The sequence below is a fragment of the Mixophyes fleayi genome, chromosome 2, assembly GCF_038048845.1.
Source record: "Mixophyes fleayi isolate aMixFle1 chromosome 2, aMixFle1.hap1, whole genome shotgun sequence".
Taxonomy (NCBI): Eukaryota; Metazoa; Chordata; class Amphibia; order Anura; family Limnodynastidae; genus Mixophyes; species Mixophyes fleayi.
This window is the reverse complement of record NC_134403.1, coordinates 74179926-74205929: the sequence shown is the minus strand read 5'-3', so window position 1 is coordinate 74205929 and position 26004 is coordinate 74179926. Positions and strand designations below refer to the sequence as shown.

The 26004-nt window shown below is 39.3% G+C and overlaps 1 protein-coding gene across 2 annotated transcripts in view; it reads left to right on the top strand.

Annotated features, from left to right (window-relative positions):
- Window positions 1-26004, top strand: part of SENP1 (SUMO specific peptidase 1) — a 30861-nt gene that overhangs the window by 695 nt on the left and 4162 nt on the right. For both annotated transcript variants that reach the window (XM_075199285.1, XM_075199286.1), the window contains exons 2-16: window positions 1543-1646; window positions 2485-2557; window positions 3229-3409; window positions 3543-3705; window positions 4308-4411; window positions 4514-4761; window positions 5321-5375; window positions 9020-9058; window positions 9169-9253; window positions 9648-9779; window positions 9909-10040; window positions 12559-12762; window positions 16775-16854; window positions 22724-22808; window positions 22897-22992. In XM_075199285.1, the coding sequence (XP_075055386.1) occupies window positions 1543-1646; window positions 2485-2557; window positions 3229-3409; window positions 3543-3705; window positions 4308-4411; window positions 4514-4761; window positions 5321-5375; window positions 9020-9058; window positions 9169-9253; window positions 9648-9779; window positions 9909-10040; window positions 12559-12762; window positions 16775-16854; window positions 22724-22808; window positions 22897-22992 (1781 nt within the window). The remainder of the gene's footprint in view (window positions 1-1542; window positions 1647-2484; window positions 2558-3228; window positions 3410-3542; window positions 3706-4307; window positions 4412-4513; window positions 4762-5320; window positions 5376-9019; window positions 9059-9168; window positions 9254-9647; window positions 9780-9908; window positions 10041-12558; window positions 12763-16774; window positions 16855-22723; window positions 22809-22896; window positions 22993-26004) is intronic.

Below are 26004 nucleotides of genomic sequence, written 5' to 3'. Positions count from 1 at the left end.
GTGATAATCATAACAATATGTATCATATTCTTTGAGATGTGTGGCAATATTCTTTTTCTTTTCTTTGTAGTAATATTTTTTTAGATTTTAATTGGTTTGATTTAATGTTATGTATACCCATCAGAAGAATAGATATAACTATTTGGACAAATATATTAACTGCTTAGATATTACTGGGGTTCAAAACTGAGCTATCCATCTACACAATGGTCTACATAAATATACCTCTAACATTTTAATCATATCTGCACATACTGTAACCCTGTTAATTTGTGTATATCTGCAGGGTTCTCAGAAAATGTTGCATCAAGAAGTAGCCGGATGAGGCCCTTCACAATAATTAAATGTTGAAATCCTCATCTTATATGAGATTAACACTTTATGGGGGGTATTCAATTGTTCCAAAGTTAGAGCGAGGAAAAAATATTACCGGTAATACGGTAATCTCTCGCTGGATTTCAGCTCACAGCTCCCTGAGCTGCGAGCTGAAATCCAGCGACTAAATTACTGTATTGTTTTTTTTACGTTATTGCTGTAATCCTGCGCGGTCCCTGCGGACAATTGAATATGCCCCAATATATTAATTCTTCTCCTTCTTAGAGCCTAGTCATCTGCAGCTTTTTCACAATCAAACTCTGTAGGATCTGGTTCCTCTAGTGAAATCAGCATCAGATTATTCAGTGTGCTCTGCTTCATGCAATTCCTTAACCAGGTTTTAATTTGTTTTAGAGTAGAAAATCCTCTTTCACATTCTGCTTTACTTATAGGTATGGTCAGGTCAGTCCAATAGCAGCTAGTTTTGTTACATTTGGAAAATATTGTTTGAGCTCAGTTGTTGAAAATATATTTGTTTTGATATTAGATTTTTGTAGGACTCTGGTTCAAACAATTTTGATGCACCTGCCCATTCTAGTTTACTATTTTCATAGTTTAATGACTTCCATTTTTAGAATAATGCTCAAAAAAGAATCCCAAGTCTCATTTTTATTAGGATTGTCTGTATTGAAAACTCCTGAAAAACAGGGTATGATTGGTATATATGGAAATAGTTTAGACAGATGATGTAGCACATCTGAAAGCATCGTAAGTGAAGCTGTGAAATTGTATGTTCTCATATATTTGCTTAAACATTCAGCTATGATGTAATTTTGTTCAGTGGCCTCTTTTCAGTGCAGCAATGACACTAGCCAAGCATTCTCTTAAAGACTACTGCAAAGTCAACAGACAGCCACCACCTAGTGTCACTAGCCATTCAAAGTTTAATGTTAGGACTGTTCATTATATTCTGTATTTCTGTTAAACCAGCCAATCTAACTGGTGAATTTTGAAAAAAGAACAGTTGTCTTAAGACATCTTTAATAATGCGTGGGTAGAACACTGTATTGTTTGGTTTTAGTTGCTGTGTCCAAGAACGATTATATCCTAGTAACATGGTTGTTCTCTAGTATCTTTTTTTGACATTGTGCACTAAACTGAATTGTCGTTTGGATATTATTACTATACATATATAAATTATAATTTTTTATTTTGTTTCCTTTAAAGATGAAGAGGTGAAAGAAATGATTTGGGAGAGTGAGATTAACTCCAAATGTAAAGCACATTCTAAAAGCTCTGCACAAGATTCTCTTTATACTTACAGCTATCAGGTTTGGATGCTTATTTACCTTTTTATTCTGTTTGGGAAATCCACATAGAATGCAATCTATAAATAATTTCCAGTGTACATGTGTGTATAGATGGATAGAATATATATACATTTCTCAGATTAATTGCTAAGGTAATAATATACTTTACTGCATGCGAAATAATATTTTTTTTTTTCCTGTGATGCAAGTTATACACATATAGTGGGACTTTATAGGATTAGGAAAGTGGATTGTTTAAGTACACTTTTTTATAGTAATGACTGACATTGCAAAATTTAAATTTTGCATCGGTATGTACAAAATAAAAACGGGTAGTTCTGACTTTTCAGCGAATGTGCTTTTTTGGGGGGGGGGGGGGGGATTGTCTATCTCTTGCCCTCTCTGAACAGTAAATCTGCTGGACAATTATCAATACACCTGAAGAGGGCGAGATATTTCTTTCTCTAAAGAGTTTGGATCTGCACTATACACATTCAAATATTATGTTCAGGCCTATTCTATTCAGTAGTGTATTCTCAATCTGTAATACTAGTCATCACCTGTAGGTGGTCTCCCAAGCTTTTCACTGTTTCCCAACTCCAGTCCTCAGGGACCCCTAACATTGCAGATTTTCCAGGTACCACCTGTGGATCTTTCAAAATGTCGGTTAGTAATGAATACACCTGTGGTCCAGCAAAGGGATATGGAAAACATGCACTGTTAGGGATCCATGATGACTGGAGTTGGGAATGACTGCTTTAGATCTAGATACCCTTAAAATAGTTTTCTAAACTATGTTCTGTATTTCGTGGACACATAATTCAGTTTATTTTCATGGCTTTTTGTTGCTGTTTTTCAGTGTACTCCTGTGCTTCATAGACATTTTGACAGAACTATTATAAAGACTCTCCATAAACCATCTCTGTACACTGGTAAGGAGTTTATGTTTGGACGGTCTGTTGCAGATTAATATTTGTTTGCAATTAAAATGGTGTAAATAATGGGATCAATTCTACTACTGATGATTAAACTGCCAGAAGGGTTCATTTAGTAGTGAACTTCATACACAATCATCATGTGATTTTTGTAATGCAGGACCTCACTAGTTTTGAGATTTCCAGAGGCAGGAATTCAGTCGTCCCCCTTTATATTTATGTTTATCATCTTAGAAATAGTTTGGAACTGAGCTTGTTAAAGGTACAATAAACCTAAAAATAAATTCCCTCCAACTACAAAAAAGATGTAGACGTCCTCTACTCTAGTAGCTGCTTTTTTTTTTTTTTTTTTTTTTCCCCCTTGGTCGACTAGGAGAGAGATGAACGTTCCCTGAACAGGGGGATTTAGTTGTAGATACCAGTTTCTCTTGTAAGTCTGAGCTAACCTGTTGGAAATTCCTCCCTAATCATGTACAATGTGTTCCGAAGAGAAACGAATACATAGGGAATATTATACAATTTACATTGATTTATTGTGTCCTGCAATTTGTGTAGGATTATTCAGCTGTTTAATATATCGGATTCCCTGCAATGATTGTGTTACTCAACTTATGGTATTCTCATGTCTTCTCTCTGACTAAAATGACTTTTGTTGTGCATCCTCTTAGAAATGTCAAAAGCTGAGAGGAATATGGCTTCTTCTGACAACACAACAATCACACAGCCCGTTAATAACATTAAGGCTAAACAGAATGGCAATGGTCATTCTGCTATACTCCCAGCACAGTTCATGTTCTCTCAGAAGCAAAGACCAGCAAAAAATAGTTGCGCCGAAACCCGAAAATTAAGGTATGTCTTATAGTTCTTTTTGTTTAAAACCTTATTTTATTTTTAACGTCTGTTTTTCTAGTGTTCTGAGCAATCTGTCTTATTTGCTAGTGACATTTCATTTTTTGTTTATGTATACGGTTTTGTTCTGCAGCGGTACCTCAAATGCTATTGTTGGAAGGCCAAATCACTCTCTCAGTTCAGCTTTTGAAAAGTCCTTTCCTATTAAGAATTCTGTGTGGTCCTCATCGTTGAGTGGTGCTTGTCGTCGGAGTCCAAAAAAAACGCAAAGGCGACAATCTGGTACAGTAGAAGTTGTAAGTGAAGCTTTATGTTCTTGCAGTCCCACTGCCTGTGAGTGCCCCCTTCCCCCCCTCACATGTTATCACACTTTTACTTATTAACTCTTTAAGATTAAGAGTGCCACACATTTTCTTGAATGGTAAAATATTTATAGAATAGTTAATGGTTTTGAAACCATCATACAGTCTTCTAACTGGAAACATAAGTATAATTTAAACTTGTATCTAGCCTATCTGCTTGGTTTCTGGAGGTTTAAGCTGAAATGTATCAAATGAGTTCAGAGATGGTATTTTGTGCTGTCTCCCACCTCCTTTCCTTCTTCACACAAACATCAATTTTTAGATGGCCACAACATGTGGGTTTTTTTGTTGCAACCCTCAATGCTGATCAAGTTAAGAATGTATATGAATATAAGAATAATATGTGTGTATGTGTATATATATAATTAGTATATTACTGCTAGATCACAACATTTGGTATATTTTGTTAGAATGTGATACAGAGTGTCGTACTGGTGTGGGTAATTAATCCTTTCTGTTTTGTGCACACAAAATGTAATGTAACTTTCCCATTTTTATGTATTTTAAAAAATGTTTTCCTCCTAATAAATTTACAGACCATACGTGAGGAAGAAAAAGAAATCTATAGACAACTACTTCAGGTGGTAACAGGAAAAACGTTTTTGTCTACTAAGTCAACTACGGCACTTCCTCCTCAAGTGTAAGTTATTTTGTATGATTATTTGATTTGTAATATATCTTTCAATGAGAGGAGGGGAGAAGGGGTTTTGAGCGCCCATACATATGTCTCTTTCAATTGCAGATCTCGAAGCTTTAGTTCGAGTAGTATTTTTGACCAACCTGTTGCTTCAAGTGTGAGTTCTCTAGAGCCATGCACTTTTTATATGGAACCTACATGCCGGTCATCATTTAGTTTGGTTACACCAAATCAAACTGCAGAGACGCTGTCGAGTGACACAACAAGTGTTAAACTTACCTGTGAAAGCAGAGACCCCAGCAAACACCAGCTCCACATAGACCAAAATCACACCAGCCAAGTGCAGTTTAAAGGTAAGCAAAACCTTTTAAATCTCACACGAATACTAGTTTATCAGGCCCAATTACAATTAAAAACTAAGTGTCAGGATATGGGAGAAGGTGTTTTGGCATCCAAATTGGTCCTCCCAAAATATCGCCACACAATGTCCTTGCAAATTCCCTTTTGTGGTTTGCATAACTACACTGATGGCTCCACTATTATAGTCTTGGTGAAATCATCATTCAAGTTAAAAGGTATCCTCAACATGAATTGCAATGTAGTCATACAACAAATTCATTGCTAAGAAGGCATGTAGACACTGCTGATATCATGTTGTAAATGTGCAGTGTTAAGTGTATTTGATGCTGTATTTGTATTTACAAGCCTTTTAGCTCTAAACCAAATGCCTTATTGTTGTAGTGTTCAGCTGTTGTCATTGCCAGCAACTAAAATTTAATTTGTAAGTGTTTTGGTAAAACTTTTAGTGGTGGTTTAATAATGTTGTATGATCATTTTGGATTTTTGCTTAATTTGATCACCTATTTATTTCAACCAAGCTAACTTGTGTGGTTTCTTTTCATTTGTGTTTAGATTCAGATTCTGTCATTGTAGTTGATTGTGTGTCCAAAGAAAAGCGACATCACAGGTAAATCATCAATGTTTTGAGTACAAAAAAAGAAAATAAATATTGTTAATTTGTACTTGTGGAAACAAATATTGCTTTCACACTGCGGCATGGACACTAGAATAACCCAGGTAGTGTCTGTGTGATTGATCGACCTTGGTCGCGACGAAGGCGCTTTCCTTTCACTGCCTTATGAAAGGTATTACCAGGTTATTCTACCCGTATACTCTGGTTCAGTTAAAAGCAGCACTTTGGCGGATCGGAATTGGTCTCTGACGTTTACATGCTGCAGGGATGGCGAAGTGAGAGCTATTGGCTGTCAGAGGGGAAGCATAGATCAAAAAACAGAATCCAGTTAGTGAAAGTTGCAACGATCACAGAAGCAAGTTGTCAATAAACTCTAGTCCCTCAGGAAGCGAATGCAGGGCAGACACTGTTCCAATGTGAAAGGCATTGACTCAGGATATACCCGGGACTAAAGTGCTGTGTGAAGATACAACACTGGTTGAAACAGTATTCATTATTCAATGTTTACCTGGGATTTTGGTGAGAACGTGGTATAATGTGTCTGTCATTAGCAAGAGATGGAGTCAAAGATTACCTTTTTACCAGATTTTATCTGTGTGGTTACAGAAGTAAGGCTAGTGTCACATGGACGCTTAAAGAGCATTTTAAACCTAAGCGCTGTATTTGCCACCAGTGTAAAGCATCACTGCAGTGTGTAATTAAAACATAAGTGCTATTGCCTTTTTCAGATATTTGTTCCATACAAATATTTTGCAAAGCTAAGGTGAAGGATTAGCTTTAGTGCTGTATTTTAGAATTATGCTTTTACTGTTTAGTAACTTTGCATGTGTTTTATGATAAATTTATATTTGAAAACTGCTATAGAGGTCACACTTCTGTTGAAGCCTGTTGGGAACAAGCAGATTGATAATTTATTAAAAAACTATGCTGACATACTGTATGAATCGGAAAACTTTACTCATAAACCAGTTTTTGTTTTTGCCAATGTTTGGGCTCTAAGAACATTTTGAGTGGGCTTTGTGAGAGAATATAGCATTTAAGTGGAGTTCTTCTTTAAGCTAAACACACACACACTATCTCAATCTTAAAACCACAGTAACCTAAAAAATGTTCTGTACTTAATTGTGCATAGGACAGGGTCTGTATATGTAAGTTATACCTCTACAGGCTATAAGCAGCCTGAGGGTTGTCTGTTTGCCTTACCTGTGGTGTCTAGATATGCATAGAGAAACAGAAAAAAGTGGTCCACAATACTTTGGTGTCATCAACTCATTCCCCCCCAAGCTGTTTCTTTTTAAGGATTATCGCACACAAATGAGATTTGCTGGAAGGTTTTGGTAGGAGATAAAGACATGAGACCGAGACTAAACAGCTGCTCTTTAAACAAGGTATACAGATACATACACAAACAAATCCTTATGTTTGGTTCAATCTCCACACATGGAGTTTGTTTAATATAGATTGGCCAAAGAAACCAAAATGTGTGTTCAGCTTTCATTTTGATACAACCTTACTAATGACTTCTGGAAATTTAGCCTATGCAGTTGAAGTTTTAGCTGATAGTATGTATAATTTAAACTGCGCGTGTACTTGCATTGCATGGGAGAGGAAGTTAAATGAACACACCTGACTTCCTATTTTAACACACTGTTCTAGGTTATCCACTTAAGATCTTGTGGGGTGTATAATTATGATTTATCATTGTATTCATAATTGATTTATTTTTAGAGATCTTTGTGCTTGTGTTTTTGGAGTACAGCTTTGCTTTCTCCTTACATCTGCTTTTTGCCTAAGTGGGCCGGGCTTATATAGCTCTCCAGCAGCTGGACAAGACAACTTGCCCTTAACTGAGGACACCCAAACAAATTCTTCTGCATATGGTTGGGCAGTATTGACTCGTATACATGTCCTGCTAATAAAGCTGTATAGTGCTAGGACTCGTTTAAATGGCATTACCCAGAAATCCCTTTTCCTAATAAGCGTATAATCTCAAAGTTCCTTTTTCACTCGTGATCGTGTTTTTGTGGTCAAATTACGTAATCTAAAGCTGGTCATTTATCCGTTGCTCTGTGTAATTTAATAGATATAAAGCAAATTATGAGGGGTTACACTGGTCAACAATGGTTTTGTTAAATGGATAATTTTTACTGATATTATTATTATTTTTTTTTTCTTTATGTATTTTCTGGTACCGAATCCAAAAATGAGGTCAGAATTTGTCCTAAGGGCCCAGTTTTTGTTTTGTTTTTATTTAATATACGTTTTGCTCAAAACAACCTGGTTATAAGATAGTTTTGTTTTTTTTTTTTTTCTTTTTTCCTTAAATTTAATTTTGTTTCATGTCTTTCATAATGAGCAAACAATCACGTTAAATGTATTGGCCATTCCCTATGAATTATTTATGTAAAAGCAGGAAAATAAAGTAGATAAATCTGTTGCATATATGATGACTGTATGAGTCACTCATTCATTTTCAGTTTAGAAGTATATGGTGTATATAATTGCACAAAAAGCCTCGTAGTTGTATAAATCATCCAAACAGTTCTTGTTATGTGTGGTGAATTGGCTTTCAAGTTACAAAGAAGAATCGTTACTCCTTTGATAAGAAAATCGGACATGCTCCACTTTGAGTGTAAAATTGGAGATCAGGACAAATCTTTGGCTCCTCGTATCTGTTGTGTTCCGTGTGTAAATTTGCTTAATATTCGGCTGAGTGGTAAATCACGTCACATGCCATTTGCAGTTCTCATGTTATGGAGAGAACCAAAGGACCATTCGACAGACTTTGTTTTTGGGTTTTTTTTGTATCGCAAAATTCGGTGGAATCACAAGCAAGTTTAAGAATTCAGTTAAATATCCTGATATTCCTTAAGCCATCAGGCCTGTTCCTCACAGTGTAGAGCTACCATTTTCAGTGCGACCAGAATCATGGAGCTTAGATTCAGAAAATGTTGGTGATTCAGCGTTTCCTAGAATAAGTGAAGCAAAAATCCAAAGAGGATATTTGTTGGACTACAAATACAAGAGCACATGAAGGATGAAGATTTTGAGAGAAGCTTTGAGTCTGAAGCCGTTACATGGGGATCAATTCATACAGGCGAGGAAAACAAGGGAAACAAGAAGACTGCGAACTACAAAGAACTGGTTGGTGACCTGGGATGCAATATGTCTTTGAAAAGACATTTGCATTTAGACTTTTTCACAGAAAATCTTGTAAGTGACGAACATGGGGAACGCTTCCACCAGGCTATATCAACAATGGAAACTCGCTATCAAGCAAAATGGAATCCAGTTATGTTTGCAGATCACTGCTGGACATTAAAAAGGGATGTTCGTTAAGCTAAATACAGCAGAAAAAGCACTAAAAGGTTTTTTTTTTTTTTTGTTTTTTTTTTATTGTTGGTGTTTACTGTATTTGTGTGTTATTGTGAATATTAAAGTAAAAAAATTGATTTTATAAGAGCATATTTTACTTAAAAATGAAGCCCTCCGCGTAAATTTGGTTGAAATCGGCGCAAAAAATACTATAAGGAAACGGATCAATTTAACATTCAAAAAGTAAAATTTTGTAGACCCTTTTAAGAATAAATGTTTAGAATAAGCTTTTAATATATATTTTTGTTTTTATATTTAATTAGCCCACCATTCTTCCAGGCAGAACTCTGGATTAAAGAACTGTAAGTAACTAACTTCTTTATTCTCACAACTGTGTTTAAAAAGAATATGTCTGTGTGGGTGGTGTGTTTTGCTTTCTAATATAGTCTGCTTTTTAATATTTTTTGTTCAGTACTAGCCTTTATGACTCACGGGCTAGAGAAAGAAGGCGACAAATAGAGGAACAAACAGCACTTGCATTAAAGCTTCAAAACCAGGTGAGTAGTTTTACTCCCATTTTTGTGTCCAAATCTGCATCAACCCCTAAATTACCCAACCCTTAGCAAAACTTTATCTGAATTATGTGCATAAATCCACTGTTCAGATCAGGTACTCCCAGAAATAAGAACAATTTCTACTCGAGCAGCTATTTCTGGTTTGTTAAGGTCTTTCTAACACTGGTACACTTTTGAGATGAAAATGTAATAGCAAAAATATGTTTAGTGTTTTCACATAGTACTAGTAATATGCATTCTAGTTTTATACATATTTTTTAAATATGCAAATCAAATGTTTTGAGGGCTTTTTTGTTGTGGGTTTTTTTCTTTTTACTATTTAAAATTGCGTTCTTTCATATGTAATCTAATCAGTGTAAATATATCTTAAAATTAGCGACTACACCAACATTCTGTACAGGGTGCTGTGGATTTAAACTTGCGTGTACCACTTGAAAAAGAAGTCCCTATTAAGTTACTCCCAAGGCAGCAAAAGGTGGAGGAGCAAGAATTTCCTGAGCTAACGCAGGTGATTTCTTCTGACTTATACTTTCAAACAAAAATGGAAGAGATTCTATAGCTGGTATTAAAGTTCAACAGCATAATATGTTTAATCTTAATTATTCCTTAATTCTAGATTTTTTTGTTTTTCTCAAAGGAAATGGAAAAAGAAATTAAGTTTGCTCTTTATGGTGGGAGCCAAGATCAAGTTTTAAGTGAAGAATTCCGCTTAACAATTACTCGTAAAGATATTATGACTCTTAATAGCTTAAACTGGCTTAATGATGAGGTGAGTACTAATAAATGACTTTATGACTTTGCACACCATTTAAAATGTATAGTGACCAAACAAACTAAGACAAAGACAAATCTGGATGTTGAGTATATTGACAAAATTTAACTTTTTATTTTTTTTTATTTTAATATTTGCATTCCCCCAGTAAATCAATAAATGTCCTTTTGTACTGATATGGTTTTATGTGAGATAATGTGATTATATATTGGTCACTTTCAATGTTATATTAATCTTCCTGTAGCTCTTCGGCTTAATTATTTTTCTTGTTTGTTATCTACTATAGGTTATGTGTTTTATTTTTTAGAAACTATGACCGTTTTAAACATATCTCTCTATATTGACACTGTGTTACTGCAGTAGGTGATAAATCATGTTCGCCTTTATTTTTTGATACATTTGTCTGAGTTGAAAACCGTCCCTGAATTTACCATTACAAACCTCGTCCTCTTTCTTATCCTTTTGTACTGGTAGTTTTAGAAGTTCAATATGGGTCCCTCTGCTGCAATAGGTACGCCAACTGCACTTGTAAATAGTGGGATCCAGGCCATTAGCGGTTTTGTTATATTCCTATTTATCAGTTCAATATTTTATTTGAGCTTTTGCCCAAATAATAAAGCAAGGGGACAAAGTCAGATATCTGACCAGGAGACTTTGGTAAGAAACTTGAGGAGGCCCAGCAATGGGTTGGGGGAGGGGGCAACCTAGTTTTGCATTTGCTTCAAGAAGCCTCTAGCTACCGGTGTTTTGGGCTGGGAGCGATGAATGGCTGTTGTGCTCTCCCAGTCTGGAGGCCTACTTTCCGTTTGCCAGAGGGAGGTTTACTCCAATACTGGAATGCTCTGTGCCATGAATGCGCTTTCAGCGCCCCTGACTTTGAGTTTTTTACTGTATGGGGTTACCCACGACTCCAGCATTCAATCTTTCACTCGCCTATCACACGGGTTAGATTTGCTGAATTGCCCCCATACAGTGCGATCACTCTGCAACAATCTATGATCTGCCACCACCTATTTAATAAGGGCTATAGGACCCCAATATACTGTTACACCCAGGTTAGCAATGCACCCAACAGCAGTCAAAGGGTTAACACCTCAAGACTGTTACACAAATGTACACGCTGGCACACACTAGGCTTATTAGTTGAATGCATTAACAATTCGCACACCAGCATCAAAAGGTTAACATGGTCAAGCAGTACTCTTCATAAAAAGGCTAATGGATTCATTAGAGTATTAAGGACAAAACTTGGGTACAGAGAATTTGTATATAATAAAGTAGCAAACGACGTACAAAAAATAAATACAATACAGTTGTAAAAACAAATTGGATGAAATACCGAGAATAAAACTTAAAGATCATGGTCTGTACCCCTGGGGCAAGGCATAATTCAATGGACCATCCTTGAATTAGATTGAGCCCCATGGGATGACATTCTGCTCTTTCCTACACAGGGTTGTTAAGCAGGATGACATATGACAGGTTTGCTTTGCAGAGTGGCAACTCTAGTATCTGTACGTACTTAATTTTACCACGCTTGCTCTGCTGCCTCTGTGGAGGCCTCCTGTGACAAAGGTGTGTGCACTGATAGGGGGCATGGGAAAAAAAGAAGCTATGAGCAGCAGGGAAAAATTAGCAGGTTCAAATGCTGACAAATCGCAAATGAAGAAAAAAAAAAAAAAAAAGCAGGGGTCATACCCAATGAGAACTGTACAAAAAGGAAAATAATTGTAAATGGGATACTGTAGGAATAGCTGCGAATGTCAAGTAGTATATAATTAATGAAACTTGTTAATGCCAGTTGGTGGTAGTAGAAATGGTGTAGATGCAAGTTTTTATTTAAAATTTATTTTTTTTTTTATTTACAACTACTATCCCTATAGCATTATCCATACCAACACTACCCTCCTGCCTTCTTCTGTTGCCTTTCCTTTCCTTTTATGTTACTATCTTTAATTTCTATAGCCTCCATTTTACTTCCTATATCTCTTCACTTTTTTTTTTTTTTTTTTTTTTTTTTTTTTTTTTTTTTTACCTAGATCTACATTTCTCATTGATATTTTCTCTGCCTTGGCTTTCTTCCTAGTTTATTTGTTGCCATTGGCATTTGAACATACTAATTACTATTTTCAAGGTTGCTGGAAAACACAGACCAACCCATCCAAGAAAGCATGTATTTTCCACTCTGCTTCTTTTATTGTATCTCTGATCTAGGAGCCAGTGACAGTGTGTTATAGAATGTAGTTGACTCTTCCTTCTCTTCTCTCTTTTTTTTTTATTTTTTTTTCTTTCCTTCGTGCTCTGCCTCCTTTTACTACAACCACTTAAGGGAGTTTGACAAAGTTTCAAATATCTTTTTATTTCAGACAGCAACTGTGAACTATTTTTTTACTTGAGAGAATCCGGAATATTTTATGAATAATATAGCTGACGTGTCCAAATTCAACGAGATTTAATTCCACATTATTTTTTTTAATCGTCTTTTTTACTGTCTTTATTATTGTCTTTGAAACAGATAATAAATTTTTATATGAATCTTTTGATGGAACGAAGTAAAAGGAAGGGCTTGCCCAAAGTCCATGCATTCAACACGTTTTTCTTCCCCAAGTTAAAATCTGCTGGGTATCAGACAGTGAAACGATGGACAAAGAAAGTGGATGTATTCGCTGTGGACATTCTTTTGGTGCCAGTGCACCTTGGAGTACATTGGTGTCTAACTGTAAGTAAGACCTTTTATTGTGCAGCTTGTGTTTTATACCTTCCATCTTCGTTTTTAAAGTAAATATTTCATTTTGCAGTGTTTATTCTTAAAGTAAAACATTTTGTATCTTGCTCTGTTTCTCATTGTAAGGCTTTTTACCCTGAAATTCCACAAAACAACTAAAATATTTTTGACAGTTGTTTATACAGGTTCACCTAGGTGGGAATTAGGATTCAGAATTCTTGCAGGAAAAGAAGAGCTTCAGGGTGACTCGTCGTCTGAGTCATTGGGTCAGAGCATTGACTAACTGTTTATCGCAGTCTGTCAGACTTTGAACGAATTGGATGAGGTGCCGAGGTGGCATTATTCCAAGGGAAGAAAAGATTTGTGGCTTCTACTTTTTATTTTGTCACTTAATTGAACTCCAGGCCTTTTGGCGTATCCCTTATCCGCGGAGGACATGACTAAGTTGGAACAGCCAACTTGGCGCTGGTTTTCTTGGTTTTGTTTTTTATGAGAGCTCACAGACTTTTTTCCAGCAACAGGTTCCGATTGTGCCTTTTTATATTTAATATTTTATTTTTATCCTACTCTTTCTTTCTCTGCATCTTTTGTCAGCGCTTGGGACTTTTTTGTCTTTAAGTTGGAACAGCCGCTTAAGGACAGTCCGGTGGTATGCCTCTCTAAGTTACCACTTCACCAATCCTTTGGGCAACTTTGTTCAAAAATCGAATAGATAGGAAATGTGACAGCATTTGTGGGTGTTACCAAGAACATGGAAAAATTGGCTGAACAGCTTCTGGACTACTTACAGTCTGACTGGACTAGATCATAGATATGTTCCACCAAAAAGAGAAACTGAAGTGTCAGAATACCTTGGTGATGCAGCTTTGACCATCTCTAGGATATCTAATGTGGTTGTAATTGCTAGGCGGGCACTTTGGCTCCAGTTCTGGGTTGCTGATGGAGAGGCCATGAAGTCTTTGGAAGCCCTTCTATTTGACGATACATTTCTTTTTGGACCTGAAGCTTGGCAAAATGTTCTGTTACAGGAGGGAGGCAGCTGTTCCTCTTGAGATGTGTGCATACCTAAGCGACTGAGGTTTCTTTCCCTTGTGCCTCCTGTTAGTTATTTTTTGGATGAAGCCAATCTATTTAGATTTTTTTTTTAATATATTATAATGTGGTATTTTTTGATCTGTTTGTGTGAGCTGATGAGGGGTATGAGCAGATGTTACCAATTATCTCCTGGTCAGTGAAGACATTCTTTATTCTCCCTGGTAGTCTTGAGAACTCAAAGGACCAAGGAAAGCCTATATATTTCAACCAGTTGCCAATATGGCATTTGAACTGTAATACAACCTATTCTTTCTCTGTTTAAAAAGGCTTGCTTTGTGTATAGAAATCAATATGAAGCCTGATGATTTTATCATAGTGCAAGCGCTTGAGCGAAAGGAGTTATAAAGCAATAAGTAAATTTCTATTTAAAGATTTAACAAAGTTTTTCTTCCAAGGGTTGGTCCTTATCGTATCTGGGAAGACAGGCCTGGGTGGCCTATGAAAAATAGAATTAGACTCTTTTTTTTTTTTTCGCTAACCAGCTCGGGCTGCAGTGGGAGCCTGTCCTCTGTTCTGAAACAAGTGGAAAGCCTCTTCTTCTGATCTCTGGATAAAAGCCATTATGGAGAATTTTCGTCCTGGACCTTCGTGGGCTTCTGACCAAAATACTTTCTCCCTCTCCCGAGAAGCAGAAGACTCAGGGGTTTTACGTTATTTCGACCCATCTGAAGTCTTTGAACACAAAGCTTCGAGTAGGGAATGCAAGGTGGAGTCACTAAGATCAGTTATCAACGTCATGGAGGGCAACAATGTCCTTAGACGACATCAAGGATGCAATTTTACACTTTCCGATCATGGAGGCGTGCTTTTGCCTACTCGCATTCGTGGTGCAGGACTTTCAGTTCAGGGCCCATCCATTTGGCTTGGCCACGGTGCCACAAGCCTTCAGGAAGGTAGTGGACACCCTGTTGAAATCTCAGGGGAGCATAATGCTGCCATACCTGTACTTCTCAAAGCCAGTTCTGCCCCCTTAGTGCAAGTTTTCCTACACAGGTTGACAACACGTGTACTGGAATCGCATGGGTGGATTAAAAATTATCCAAAATACAACCTGGTTTCAAACCAGGATAGTTTTTTTGGACATACTGCAATACCAGGGTGCCATGGAGTTTTCCTTCCGAAAGATAAGCTCCAGATTATCCTGGTGTTGGTGTAGGGAGTTCTTGACCTCCAGAAGTTTCAGTTACGGTCTGCATGAAGTTGATGGAGAAGATGGTCTCCACATTCAAACTGATTCAGTACACCAGGTTACACTCTGATGTTTCAGCTAGACATCTTGAAGTTGGCTGAAGTCCAGTCTTCAGTTGCCTTCTCAACTTACCACAGTGTCTTTGGAGATTCATCTGAAGCTTAGGAGGTGGTTGAGAGCGAGAAACATGAACAAGGTCCAATCATTTCTCATCCTTGACTGAACTATGGTAACGACAGACGAGTGTCTTCGGGGATGGTGAGCTGTGTTGTTGCACCTTCGCTTGCAGAGTATTCGATTCATAAACGAAGCAAAGCTACCTATTAAAGTTCTGGAGCTCAGGGTGGTGCTGAATGCTTTGAGAAGGGTCTAGCCGTGTTGTACATAAACACTCAAAGAGGGACAAAGTGTTCCCTATCGATGATGAAGTCATTCTAAATCTTGACATGGGAAGATAGCTGTGTGCCAGTAACTTCGACCATGTACATTCTGGGTGTGGAGAATGGCAGGCAGAATTTCAGGGCAGGCACTCCATTCTCCCCAGTCTCTTTATCCGCAGATATTCAGGCTGCTGGGATCAGCTCCAGTACCAGGTATCCATTGACATCTCTAATGGAGCGTTCCTTGGAACTTCAGTTTGGTTTGTCGCTTTTCTCCCATTTCCAGTGCTCTCTTGCGTCGTCAAGATGGAAGGGTCTCTGGTGATCCTTGTGGTTCCAGATTGGCCACAAATGGTCTGATAGATTGATGTTCTAAGAATGGCAGCAGATTCAGAATAGTAACTTTCTCTGTGGAAGGATCTCAGTCTCTGGGTTTGTTCCTACACCAGGACCATCGTTGTCTGGCTTAAAAAGCGTGATCTTGAAAGCCATGGCACTGTCCGATGAATAGAAAGCCAGTTTCTGGACAAAATTATCAAGTGCAGAAGACTTGCATGGTTTGCTGTGAAAGCAGGGGATTCCACTCTACTTCCGTTAGGCTTTTACATCTTTTCTCCAGGATGGGCTGGAAAGTGGTCTTGTGGTTCAGGTTCAAGTTTTGTTGGTGGTATTTCAGAAGAAGTTGGCCTTAATTCCTTGCTGGGTGTTTTACACACCCACTCCCTATTTCTATAAGATGGGCCATGAGATCTTAAATTGATTCTTTCATCTCTACAGCTTCCTCCTTTTGAATCTTTGGCAACTATTAAGTTAAAGTATTTGACCTGGAAAACTACCTTTCTTCTAGCCATTTATCCAGCCAGATGGGGTTCAGAATTGTGAGCCCTGTCCTGCAGTTCTCTCCCTCTCCCTGATTTTTCATAAGGACAGGGCGGCTTTGAGCATGACTCTTACGTTCCAACCTAAGGTTTTAGATTTCCACCTTAAACAGGAGGTGATTTTCTCTTTAGCGGGGTCAGTAAAATATTAAGTGCCCACCTTCTTAAAATATAAGTGCCCAGACCTCAATCCCAAGGTAGCAATGTCCCCCAAATGGAGTGTGGGGGGAGAGGGGGGGGGGTGGATTTAATGGAAGTATAAAAATCCCTTTGTTTCTAAATGCATAGACTTACAATATGGTACGTCAGCCCTTTACATTTTTTTAAATTATATTATTGATATCATTATCATTCTCTTCATAAATCCGTTCTTGGCCCCATTACTTTGCAGATTATTATTTTGTATTCTTTTAAGAACAAAGTGTTTATGTAAACAGAAGTATCTTAATGTTTATATTTCACAGGTGGTAGACTTTAGGAAGAAGTCCATAACATACTATGACTCCATGGGCGGACTTAACAATGAAGCATGCAGATTATTATTGTAAGTCACTTAAGCACTTAAATTTTATAACCTTATTATGACTTTAAAGCACTCCTGCTTAAACTAGCTCCTGTATTAAGTTTGTTAGTGTTCAAGAGTTTGTAGAGTTTAAGATGCCTTGTATTGGCTTCCAAGTTGCCAAACACAATAATGAAATTACAGTCTACAAATGAAATGGTTGACACTATTGATTGTCTCCTCCCAATATGGTCCCAACTAAGGTTTGTAAAAGGTAAAAAATCTTTGCCCCACACTGATTTCAGTTGTCTAATGCTTTCTTTGAGTCTCGCTCACATCCCTCATTACTATGTAATATAATTACATTATAGTGGTTCTTCTAAAACTAGGCAATGATCTTTCTGAATGTAGGCCAATCTTCCTACTCAATTGTGACTGCAATATTTTGACCATGCCCAGAGGCTTAATAGGGTGATCTTTACTATAATTCACACATCAGATATATTTGATTCTTGGTAAGGGTACATCAATCAACTTTAGTCTATGTAAATTCCCAAGTAGCTCAAGAAATGATTGGTTGTAGAAAATTTGTGTCAATAGGCTCGAAGTCATGCACCACTATCATGTACCCATTTTTGTGGTCATGTAAGGAGTTATTTTTGTCTTTGGCTTGAAATTCATTGGTTGGGCACAACTGCTGTACTTTGCCCACCAGGCTAGGATAAAGTGGAAAGGATAAGGGTCATCAAGATGGGCGCCCCTTTCTCAAAATCGCTATTTGTCTGCCTATATATTTAAACATATATGATTAAACTTTTATATTGTTGCCCAGAATATTCTGACCTACAGCAAACTCATGTATTAACAAGGTGTTTTTTTTCCACTACTTTACTCTTCACAGCATTGTATATTTTGTGTATCTGATGCATGCGATTATATGGTCCTGTGGAACAATTTTATGGTTCAATGTATTAAATGTGCTTAAAGGCCGTTTGCCCTGAGGTAGATGGCTTCTGGCTCTTCCACATGGGCATAACCGCAATTTTTCTTAAATTTCGAAAAAATGTTTTTTTGCTTAGTGCAACTCCCCTCTAGATTTCTTGAGGTGCAGTCTGTTTCCACCAAATTATTCAGACATTCCTTTCAGGTGCAGTTTGTCATGACCATAATTTGAGCATATGTTACTGCGTTGACCACTGTATTTTGATGTAACTTTTGGGTAATATTGGGTATTTGATTTGTCCGTCTTTATGCTGCTAGGTATGTTTCTCATATCTTTTTATTTGTTGTAATTGTTACGTTTTATGGCCGTCCCAGTAAGCCGCCATGTTCATGGCAGCTTGTGCCTGGCTTTCTTAGGCAGCAGCTGCAGGACCTCGCTGCGCAATAGCAGAAGCCAAGTATAACCGATTCCCGGCACAGTGAGTACCCTGGGACAGCAGTCTCTCTAGAGGAGGCAGACATTAATTAAGTTCCTTAGGGGCCTTGGTCAGTTGAGGGTTACTTTTTATTAATGTAAGTCCCTGCTAGACTCTGGACTGGGAGGGTCTGTCCTTACTGACAGCTGCCAATCCAGGTGCTTACTTCACTCTCCATTCATTTCCTCTCTGTTGGTCTCTCACTTCTTGTGTGCGGACACCAGAACAGCAGCCATTTTGGAGATCCAGCACTGCCTGTCTGTCCTTCCATCTGTGTAAAGTACCAGGTCTGTGGGGGTTGGATTTCTGAGTGTTTAGTCCCTCAGATTGTTTGGGCTCTGAGGCTGTATTGTAGGCTCACTTTTCATGTTTATCATGTCTGATAGAGAGGGAGATCCTGAGGGTTAAAGCTGGACTGGCTTCTATGATTGTTTTACCTGTGCTGGATGCAATGCTAAATTGCCTTCTGGACAGCCAGGCATGGGTGCTTTGTGCGCAGCCTGCCAGTCTGCATAGTGTGCCGTGCGCATTTGGGGTCTCTGGTTCCTACTCGGCAGAGCTTGCCTAGGCCAGGTGACGAGTCGACTATGGCTGAGATTGCCCAGCTTGTTCCCAATCAGTGGGTGGTTCTTTCAAGGTTTCCCCTGCTTTTGCAGAGTGAGGGTGGGGGGTTGGTAGATCCCATTCCTGTTTCGCTAGGCAAGGGTTCTGCAGGGCCTGTGGCTGCACTCTCTGAGGGGCCAGCCTGGGTCCAAGATCTATTTGCTTCAGTTACAGGGTTTGGTCGAAGTTTCCTACTAATTTTAGAAAGGTTGTTAGAATCCACTACGCCGCCTTCCTCACATAAGCACAGGTGGTGGTGTCTCAGCTGGGAATTGAGTAAGATTCAGACTGTTCTTCCCAATAGGGAGGGCTAAGTAGTTGAGTTTTCTCTGATCATTGGGATGGAGGATTTGATATGGGCTGTGCCCCTGAGGTGGAAGTCCCTGAGACTGCACAACTTTTTTTGTTAAAATCCTCTAAAAAAAAATTCTTCACTCTTCCTCCTAGTTGGAGGGTTTGTTTGGGGAGGCCTGGTCGTTGCCAGATCGAAAATTCCAGGTGTCCTGTCTGCTGCAGTCCTACTATCCTTTTCCACCTGAGGTTATTTATAAATTGAAAAGGCCTCCAATTGTGGACCCTCATGTAGTGCAATTGGCTAAGGTCACTACAATCCTTTTTCCCAACGTGGCCACATTTAGGAAGATCGTAAAGGTTGAGGGTGTCCTGAAGTCCATTTTAGTTGAAGAGTGTGTCTTTATGGCCCACCTTGGCACCTGTTTTAGGTGAACAAGGCGCTGGAATGCTCAACCAAATGGCTTTCGGAAGGTGTGTTCTGAAATGTTTCCTTTGGTGGAATAGATTCAGATGGCTACGGACTTTTGGGGACGGAGGCCCTATACATGCGACTGGGGGGGGATGGTTTGCACTATGGCTGCTAAGCGTCCAGCAGCTAAGTCTGCAGACAAGCAGTCGGCTTGACGGAGTGTTTTGCGCACCAAGGGTCTGCCGTGGTGGGAGCCGTCTTCTCTTCCGGGATCAGTAGTTTCAGTCCGCCACTGATGCCTGGGTGCGGGGAATCGTGGACCAGGGTTACATGATGGATTTCCCAACAACGCTACCGCCCCAGATGTTATCCACGGGGACTCCCACGGGTCGGACAGAGTGACTAACTCTGCGAGGTGCCATCCACTTTCTTATACATTACTGGGTGGTTACTCCACTTCCAGAAAATCAGAGGATTGGGGTTTTATTCCAACCGATTTCTCATTTCAAAACCTGACTGTTCGTTCAGGCCGATCTTGAAACTCAAATATATACAGCCGCATCTAGGTGTTTAAAGATTAAAGATGTAGTCCTTGTGGTCTTTTCACAGTATGGGATGAGGATTTCATGGTGCCTCTGAACATCAGGGACTACTAGCTGCATGTTCCTTTTGGTCTGGTCACAGGTCTTCAGCAAAATCATGGCGGTTATGGATGCACTGTTGCGGTGTACAGAGGTCTGCCCCAATGGATGATTTGGACTCTGATCGGAACCTTGGAATTCTCCAATGTGTTTGCACTGACCAGAGTGTGGAACATCACACGCAGTTCCGAGTGTTTGTAGCAGGGCATTGAAGACAATTGGACAATTCAGTCACCAGGGCGGCACCAGACGTCCATGCAAGAAACCCTCTATGTTTCAATAGGCCGAAAATCGCGTTCAGACCTCCATGGGGTGGAAGATTGGATGGCAGACTTTCTGAGCACTGTTTACCCCGGTGGATGGTCTCTCCATACGGAGATGTTTTGCGAATGTCAACAGGTGGGGGGCTCTGTTCAACCACAAAGTTGAGCTCTTCTGCTCCAGGGCAAGAGATCCTTGGTAGACGCCATGTCCATTCCCTGGTTTACTTGTTCCTTCCAAGGGTCTTGAAGAAGGTGAAGAGAGTCAGACCTGTTGAGTCAAGGACCGTTTGTTCAATCTTTGTTCACGATGTCTGGCTGTTGAAGCCATGATTATTTTGAGTTAAGGGCTTGTCTGAGCACGTGGCGCAAACTATGCTTCAGTTTTGGAAGTCCGGTTCAGAAAAAAAAGGTATAAGTGCCTGTAGGACGTATATTGCCTGTTGTGAAAGGGAGTTGTGCCCTACCTATTCTTTTTGATTATCCAGGTTATTTATGTTCTTACACGGTGGGCTGGACGCTGGTTTGCGCCTTAGTTCGCTTAAGGTTCAGGTGTCTGCTTGCTTTGATGCCTGATGGGCAAAGTTCCTGCAAGGGGCTCTGGTTGCACCTTGGGTGGCGCCTTGGGATTTAAACTGAGTAGTTTTGCAATATTCCTCTTTTGAATCCTTAGACCCACTGGACTTGAAATTACTTATGTGGAACACTGTCTTCCTTTTGCCAATTTTTTTGGCTGGAAGAGTTTTTGGAGTTCTCAGCCTTGTCCTGCTAGTCACCACCTCTTGTTTTTTTTCATGAGGCTAGGCGGTTATTCTGACAAAACACTCCTTCCTAAAGTGGTGTCCCAGTTTCACATAAATCAAGATATTATCATCCCTTCCATGGCCAGATGTTGGTCTTCAGAGGACAAGGCTTCTCTTCGTTCTCTGGATGTGGTCCATGCTTTGCGTACTTATCTGTGTATGACCCAAGATGTGCACAAGACTGAGGATGTTTTCGTCCTCTGATGTGCACGAAGAGGGCTGGCCAGCCTCTAAGGTGATTATTGCTCTGTGATTTACCTTTTCATTTGTTAGGCTTATGGTGGGGCTGCGCAGCGTGTTCTGGATTATCTTCACGCTCATTCCACAAGGTTGGTGAATGCCTCTGGTAAGCATGGCATGGTGCCTCGAATGTCTGGATGGCCAACTGGTCCTCGGTTCACACTTTTACCCGGTTCTGCAGGTTTCATGTGTTTACATCCAGGGAATGCCAGTTTTGGGAGAAGTGCCATGCGTTGTTTCTTATGAGCGTTTGGGACATTCCTGGTGTCCCCCAAGGAATGCGGGAGAAAATAGGATTTTTATAGTGCCGTAAAATCCATTTCACTATTTGTCTATTTGGGGACATCGGACGCCCATCCTTGATGCCCTAGTTTGTTCTTTTGTGTGACATATTCCTTTTGAGAATCTGGATTTTTTTTTTTTTTTTATTCGTTTCTCTCTCGTCTCCTTTTTCTGTGAGGCTTGTTTAGAGGGGGAGGAGCTAGAGTTAAGTGTGAGTTTCTGAAAGTGCACACATGCCTGTCCCCTACACTATACCCCCAGTATCCCCAATAGATTAAGATAAATGGATTTTACATAAGTTTTCTTTGACGCCAAAATTAAAAAAAAAAACTAAAAAAACATTAAAACTTGCATAGAACTGAAGTATTGAACATCCTCTCATTTTTGTGATTAACACATATTGTATGGTGTTTAAAAGCAATTACAAGAGATCTCCATTGACATTTTAAGTAATAGGTTATTAAATATCTTTGTAAAAATGTATTTACTTAATATATTAGATAATGTTAAAAAGTGTATTGTTTTTGCAAGTTTGAATATGAATGAGGTTTGGGTGTATTTTTTTTTTTTTTTTTTTTTTTTTTTTTTTTTTTTTCCCCCTACCAACTGGGAGGATCACATTTAAACTTAACTGCTTCCTGGCCAGGTACTTTGATAATACTCAATGAAATGTGGCAGTAAGGAAGTATATCATATTTGTAGATGTACTCTTGGCTATTACAATGAATTTAGCATTTTTTAGATGAAAATAAAGTTCTGCCTTGAAGGCCCATGCTACATAGACTGTACTGCGGTTCACGGGAAATGACCACCATTGTTTTCCTTGCAGCATGTCATGACTCTTGGCTATGAATAGATATTTTTTGCGAGGCAAACTAACCAGCGTGGCATATGTTGTCAGTCTGGTATGATGTGCTCTGTGGTTTGATATGTAGTTTATTACATATTTGTTCTCATACAGGCAGTACTTAAAACAAGAGAGCCATGACAAAAAGGGAATATCTTTTGATGCTAATGGATGGAGCTTGAGTAGCAAGAAGTGTCAGGTATGTATTCTCGCTGTATTCTATGAAAAAAAAAAAAATATATATATATATTTTCCTTTCATTTTTTCTTAACTTTTTAATCTTCCAGGAAATTCCTCAACAAATGAATGGAAGTGATTGTGGAATGTTTGCCTGCAAGTACGCAGATTACATTACCAAAGATAAACCAATCACCTTTACTCAGGTAGGCACAGTAGTAGGTGTTTTTTTGTTTTTAACCTCAATACATTTACTCCGTAGGACGAAAGGTTGCACAATGCTCTTCGGTTAGTGATAATTGTCTTCATATGTGCATATGTCTTCAGTGTGGCTTATGTGCCTAATATACACTCTCAGCTTGGTCCTTCACCAGACCGTGCCAATGGAATGTAGGTGTTAAAATTTATTAAGGCAAATTGAAGCATGACGTGTGAATGGGGAGGGGGAAAGAGCAAAAACACTTGGTGCTCAATGTGTGTATTCAAAGGAAAGACTTCGCCCGCGCTGCCCCCTTCACTGGAACAAGCTCCCTCCCTCCATCAGAACTTCCCCTAATCTGTCCAGTTTTAAACAGACTTTAAAAACCCACCTTTTTCTTAAAGCCTTCCAGTTTCCCACTTAACTTCCTACCTTTTCTTCTGCCTTTTCCCCTCTTTCCCCTTTCCTTATCCTCCATTCCTCCTTCTCTCCCTCTCTCCCCCGTGTCTTTCTGTCTGTCTACCCCACCCCTTAGATTGTACGCTCCTTTGAGCAGGGTCCTCTCTCCTCCTGTCTTCACCACTTTTAACTTTGCTCTCCAGCTACCTCGCCCTCCTCCTCGAGGACCCTCTTCCCCATGTCCCCTCTCGCTCCCTCCTCCCCCCTCTGGGGGTCACCTGTGCCCTTCCTCTTGGACTCTGTCTTAGGAGGACCTTCCCCTCTCCCCTCCCCCCCTAGCTGTGCTTTGAGCTCACTGAGTTACTGTGCTTTTGTTTACTGTACTGTACTGTGCTGTCTCACCTCGTATTGTAATTTCGTTTGTCCCTGTACGGCGCTACGGACACCTAGTGGCGCCCTCTAAATAAAAATTAATAATGATAATAAAAAAGTGATAAATTGAAAAAAAACAAAACACTTTCTTTTAGAAATAGATGTTATTTACTAAAAGTGAGAATTGCTCGCATAGTGCATTACTTGTGTGCCTACATTGCCAAATTATGTGGGCACCAAACATCACATCCATATGTGCTTGCTGAACATCTCATTCTAAAATAATGGGCATTAATGTGGACTTGGTCCCCTATTTATTTATTGCTGTAACAGCCTTCATTCTTCTGGTGAGTAGATTCTTTAACTTGGCAGCAGGGTTTCGTATTCTTTCAACCCCAAGAGCATTGGTGAGGTTGGGCACCAATGTTGAGTTGGTATTCCAACATTTCGATGCACATAATTCTCTAGAATGTCATTGTATGCTGTAGCATTAAGATTTCCTTTTATACAAACCGAGGGCACCAGGCCAAATCTTGAAAAACAGCCCCAGATCATTATTGTTCCTCCACCAATCTTTCCGGTTGGTGGTATGCATTCGGGTAGGAAGCATTGTATTGGCAGCCACTAAACCCATCCACCAGATGGTGAAGTGGGATTTGTCACTCCAGAGAATGTTTCCACTGCTGCAATGACACTGCTTTAGATCACTACAGTTGGCATTGTGCATGGTGATCTAAGGCTTGTGCGTGGCTGCTCAACCATGGAAACGTAATCCAGGAAGTAAACAATTAATGGACACATTTTTGCCCTGCTAGTTCCAGACTGTCCGGAAACAGAAATCCGCACAAGAACTGTCTGAATATTTTGCACCTGTTTCCAACAAAAGTAAAAGATGTGCTAGAAGTTTTTTTTTTTTTTTGTTGGGTTTTTTTGTTTTGTTTTTTTTTAGTTTGGGATCTCGAGTCTTGTAGGGGGCACATTGGTAAAAATATCCAGGAATCTTTTTAGGTATTTGTTGCTCAGAAAATTAGTTAATAGTGTACTTTTATTCCAGAATGGTACGATGCAGGGGAAAACTTAACATATATGAAGAAAATGGCCACTATGGCCACAGTTCTGTCAGCAATCCTGGTCATGAACATTTTTGATTTTTTTTTTTTTTCTGGGGCACAATTCTATCTGTAATTCTTGATATCATGCTGGTAGCTATCGCCCTCTCTTACCTCCTCCCAGCAAGATTTGTTGAAGGCTGGTCCAAGATTCCTTGTGTTGACCTCGAAAAGTAGATTAGATTGTAAATCGTAGAGATCAGACCTTTTCCTATTGAGGTCCTTAGGCAGATTACTTCAACTAAGGTGAGATCACTTAAGGTATCTGTAGGGGGGAGGGAGGTGAGGAAATGCCTAACTTGAAAGAACTCAAGGAACGGGTCTGCTGAGTGAGGTAAATTTCTAGTGTAGATCTAGAGACCCAGTTTTGTACCTTAAGATCATAAATAAAACTATTATTCTGGCCTGAGTCCAGTTCTTAAACTGAAAGGTTGAGAGTCCTGGGGGGAGTTCTAGGTTATCCCATATTAAAGTGGGGGAGGGGTACAGAATAATAATGCTGATTATTCCGACAACACTTACCCCGACATCTTCACACCAAAGGGCTCCAGAACGACTGATGTGCCAACCGTTTGGAAGCAATGCAGGAATGGACAATGTACTTTAGAAAGCGTTGTACATTGCCCGAATACTTACATTACCCCCTTAACAGTACCGATAACAGCGTCGCGGATGTCAGTGACGTCATCAAGTCGCGGCGGCTTGTTCATTCATCGCGATTGCTTCCAGTCGGTTGGCACATCAGTCGTGCTGGAGCCTCGTTGGGTAGGAGCCCTTAGGTGTGAAGATGGCGGGGTAGTCCGCATCGATATGCTGACTACCACTGATTAAAGTAATGGTGGAGATTGTTGTGGAAACTTTTATATTGGGGGTTTGCTTATGTCCCATATCTATAAGCGGGGCTTAACAGAAGGAAATAGTTTAGTTGAGCTGGCCTGTTTATTAGATGGTCCACAGATGGAAGAAATAAATAAATGTAGTTTTGATATCTGCCTACGCAATGGTGTTGGATAGGGCAAATGTGAAGCTAAAGAGTATATCCTGATATCTGGAAAACCTCTGTCACCCTTTTTCTTTGGTTTCTTGGGTGTAGACAGCAGTTCTAGGAAGTTTATAGTTCCCTAACTTTATATTTAATA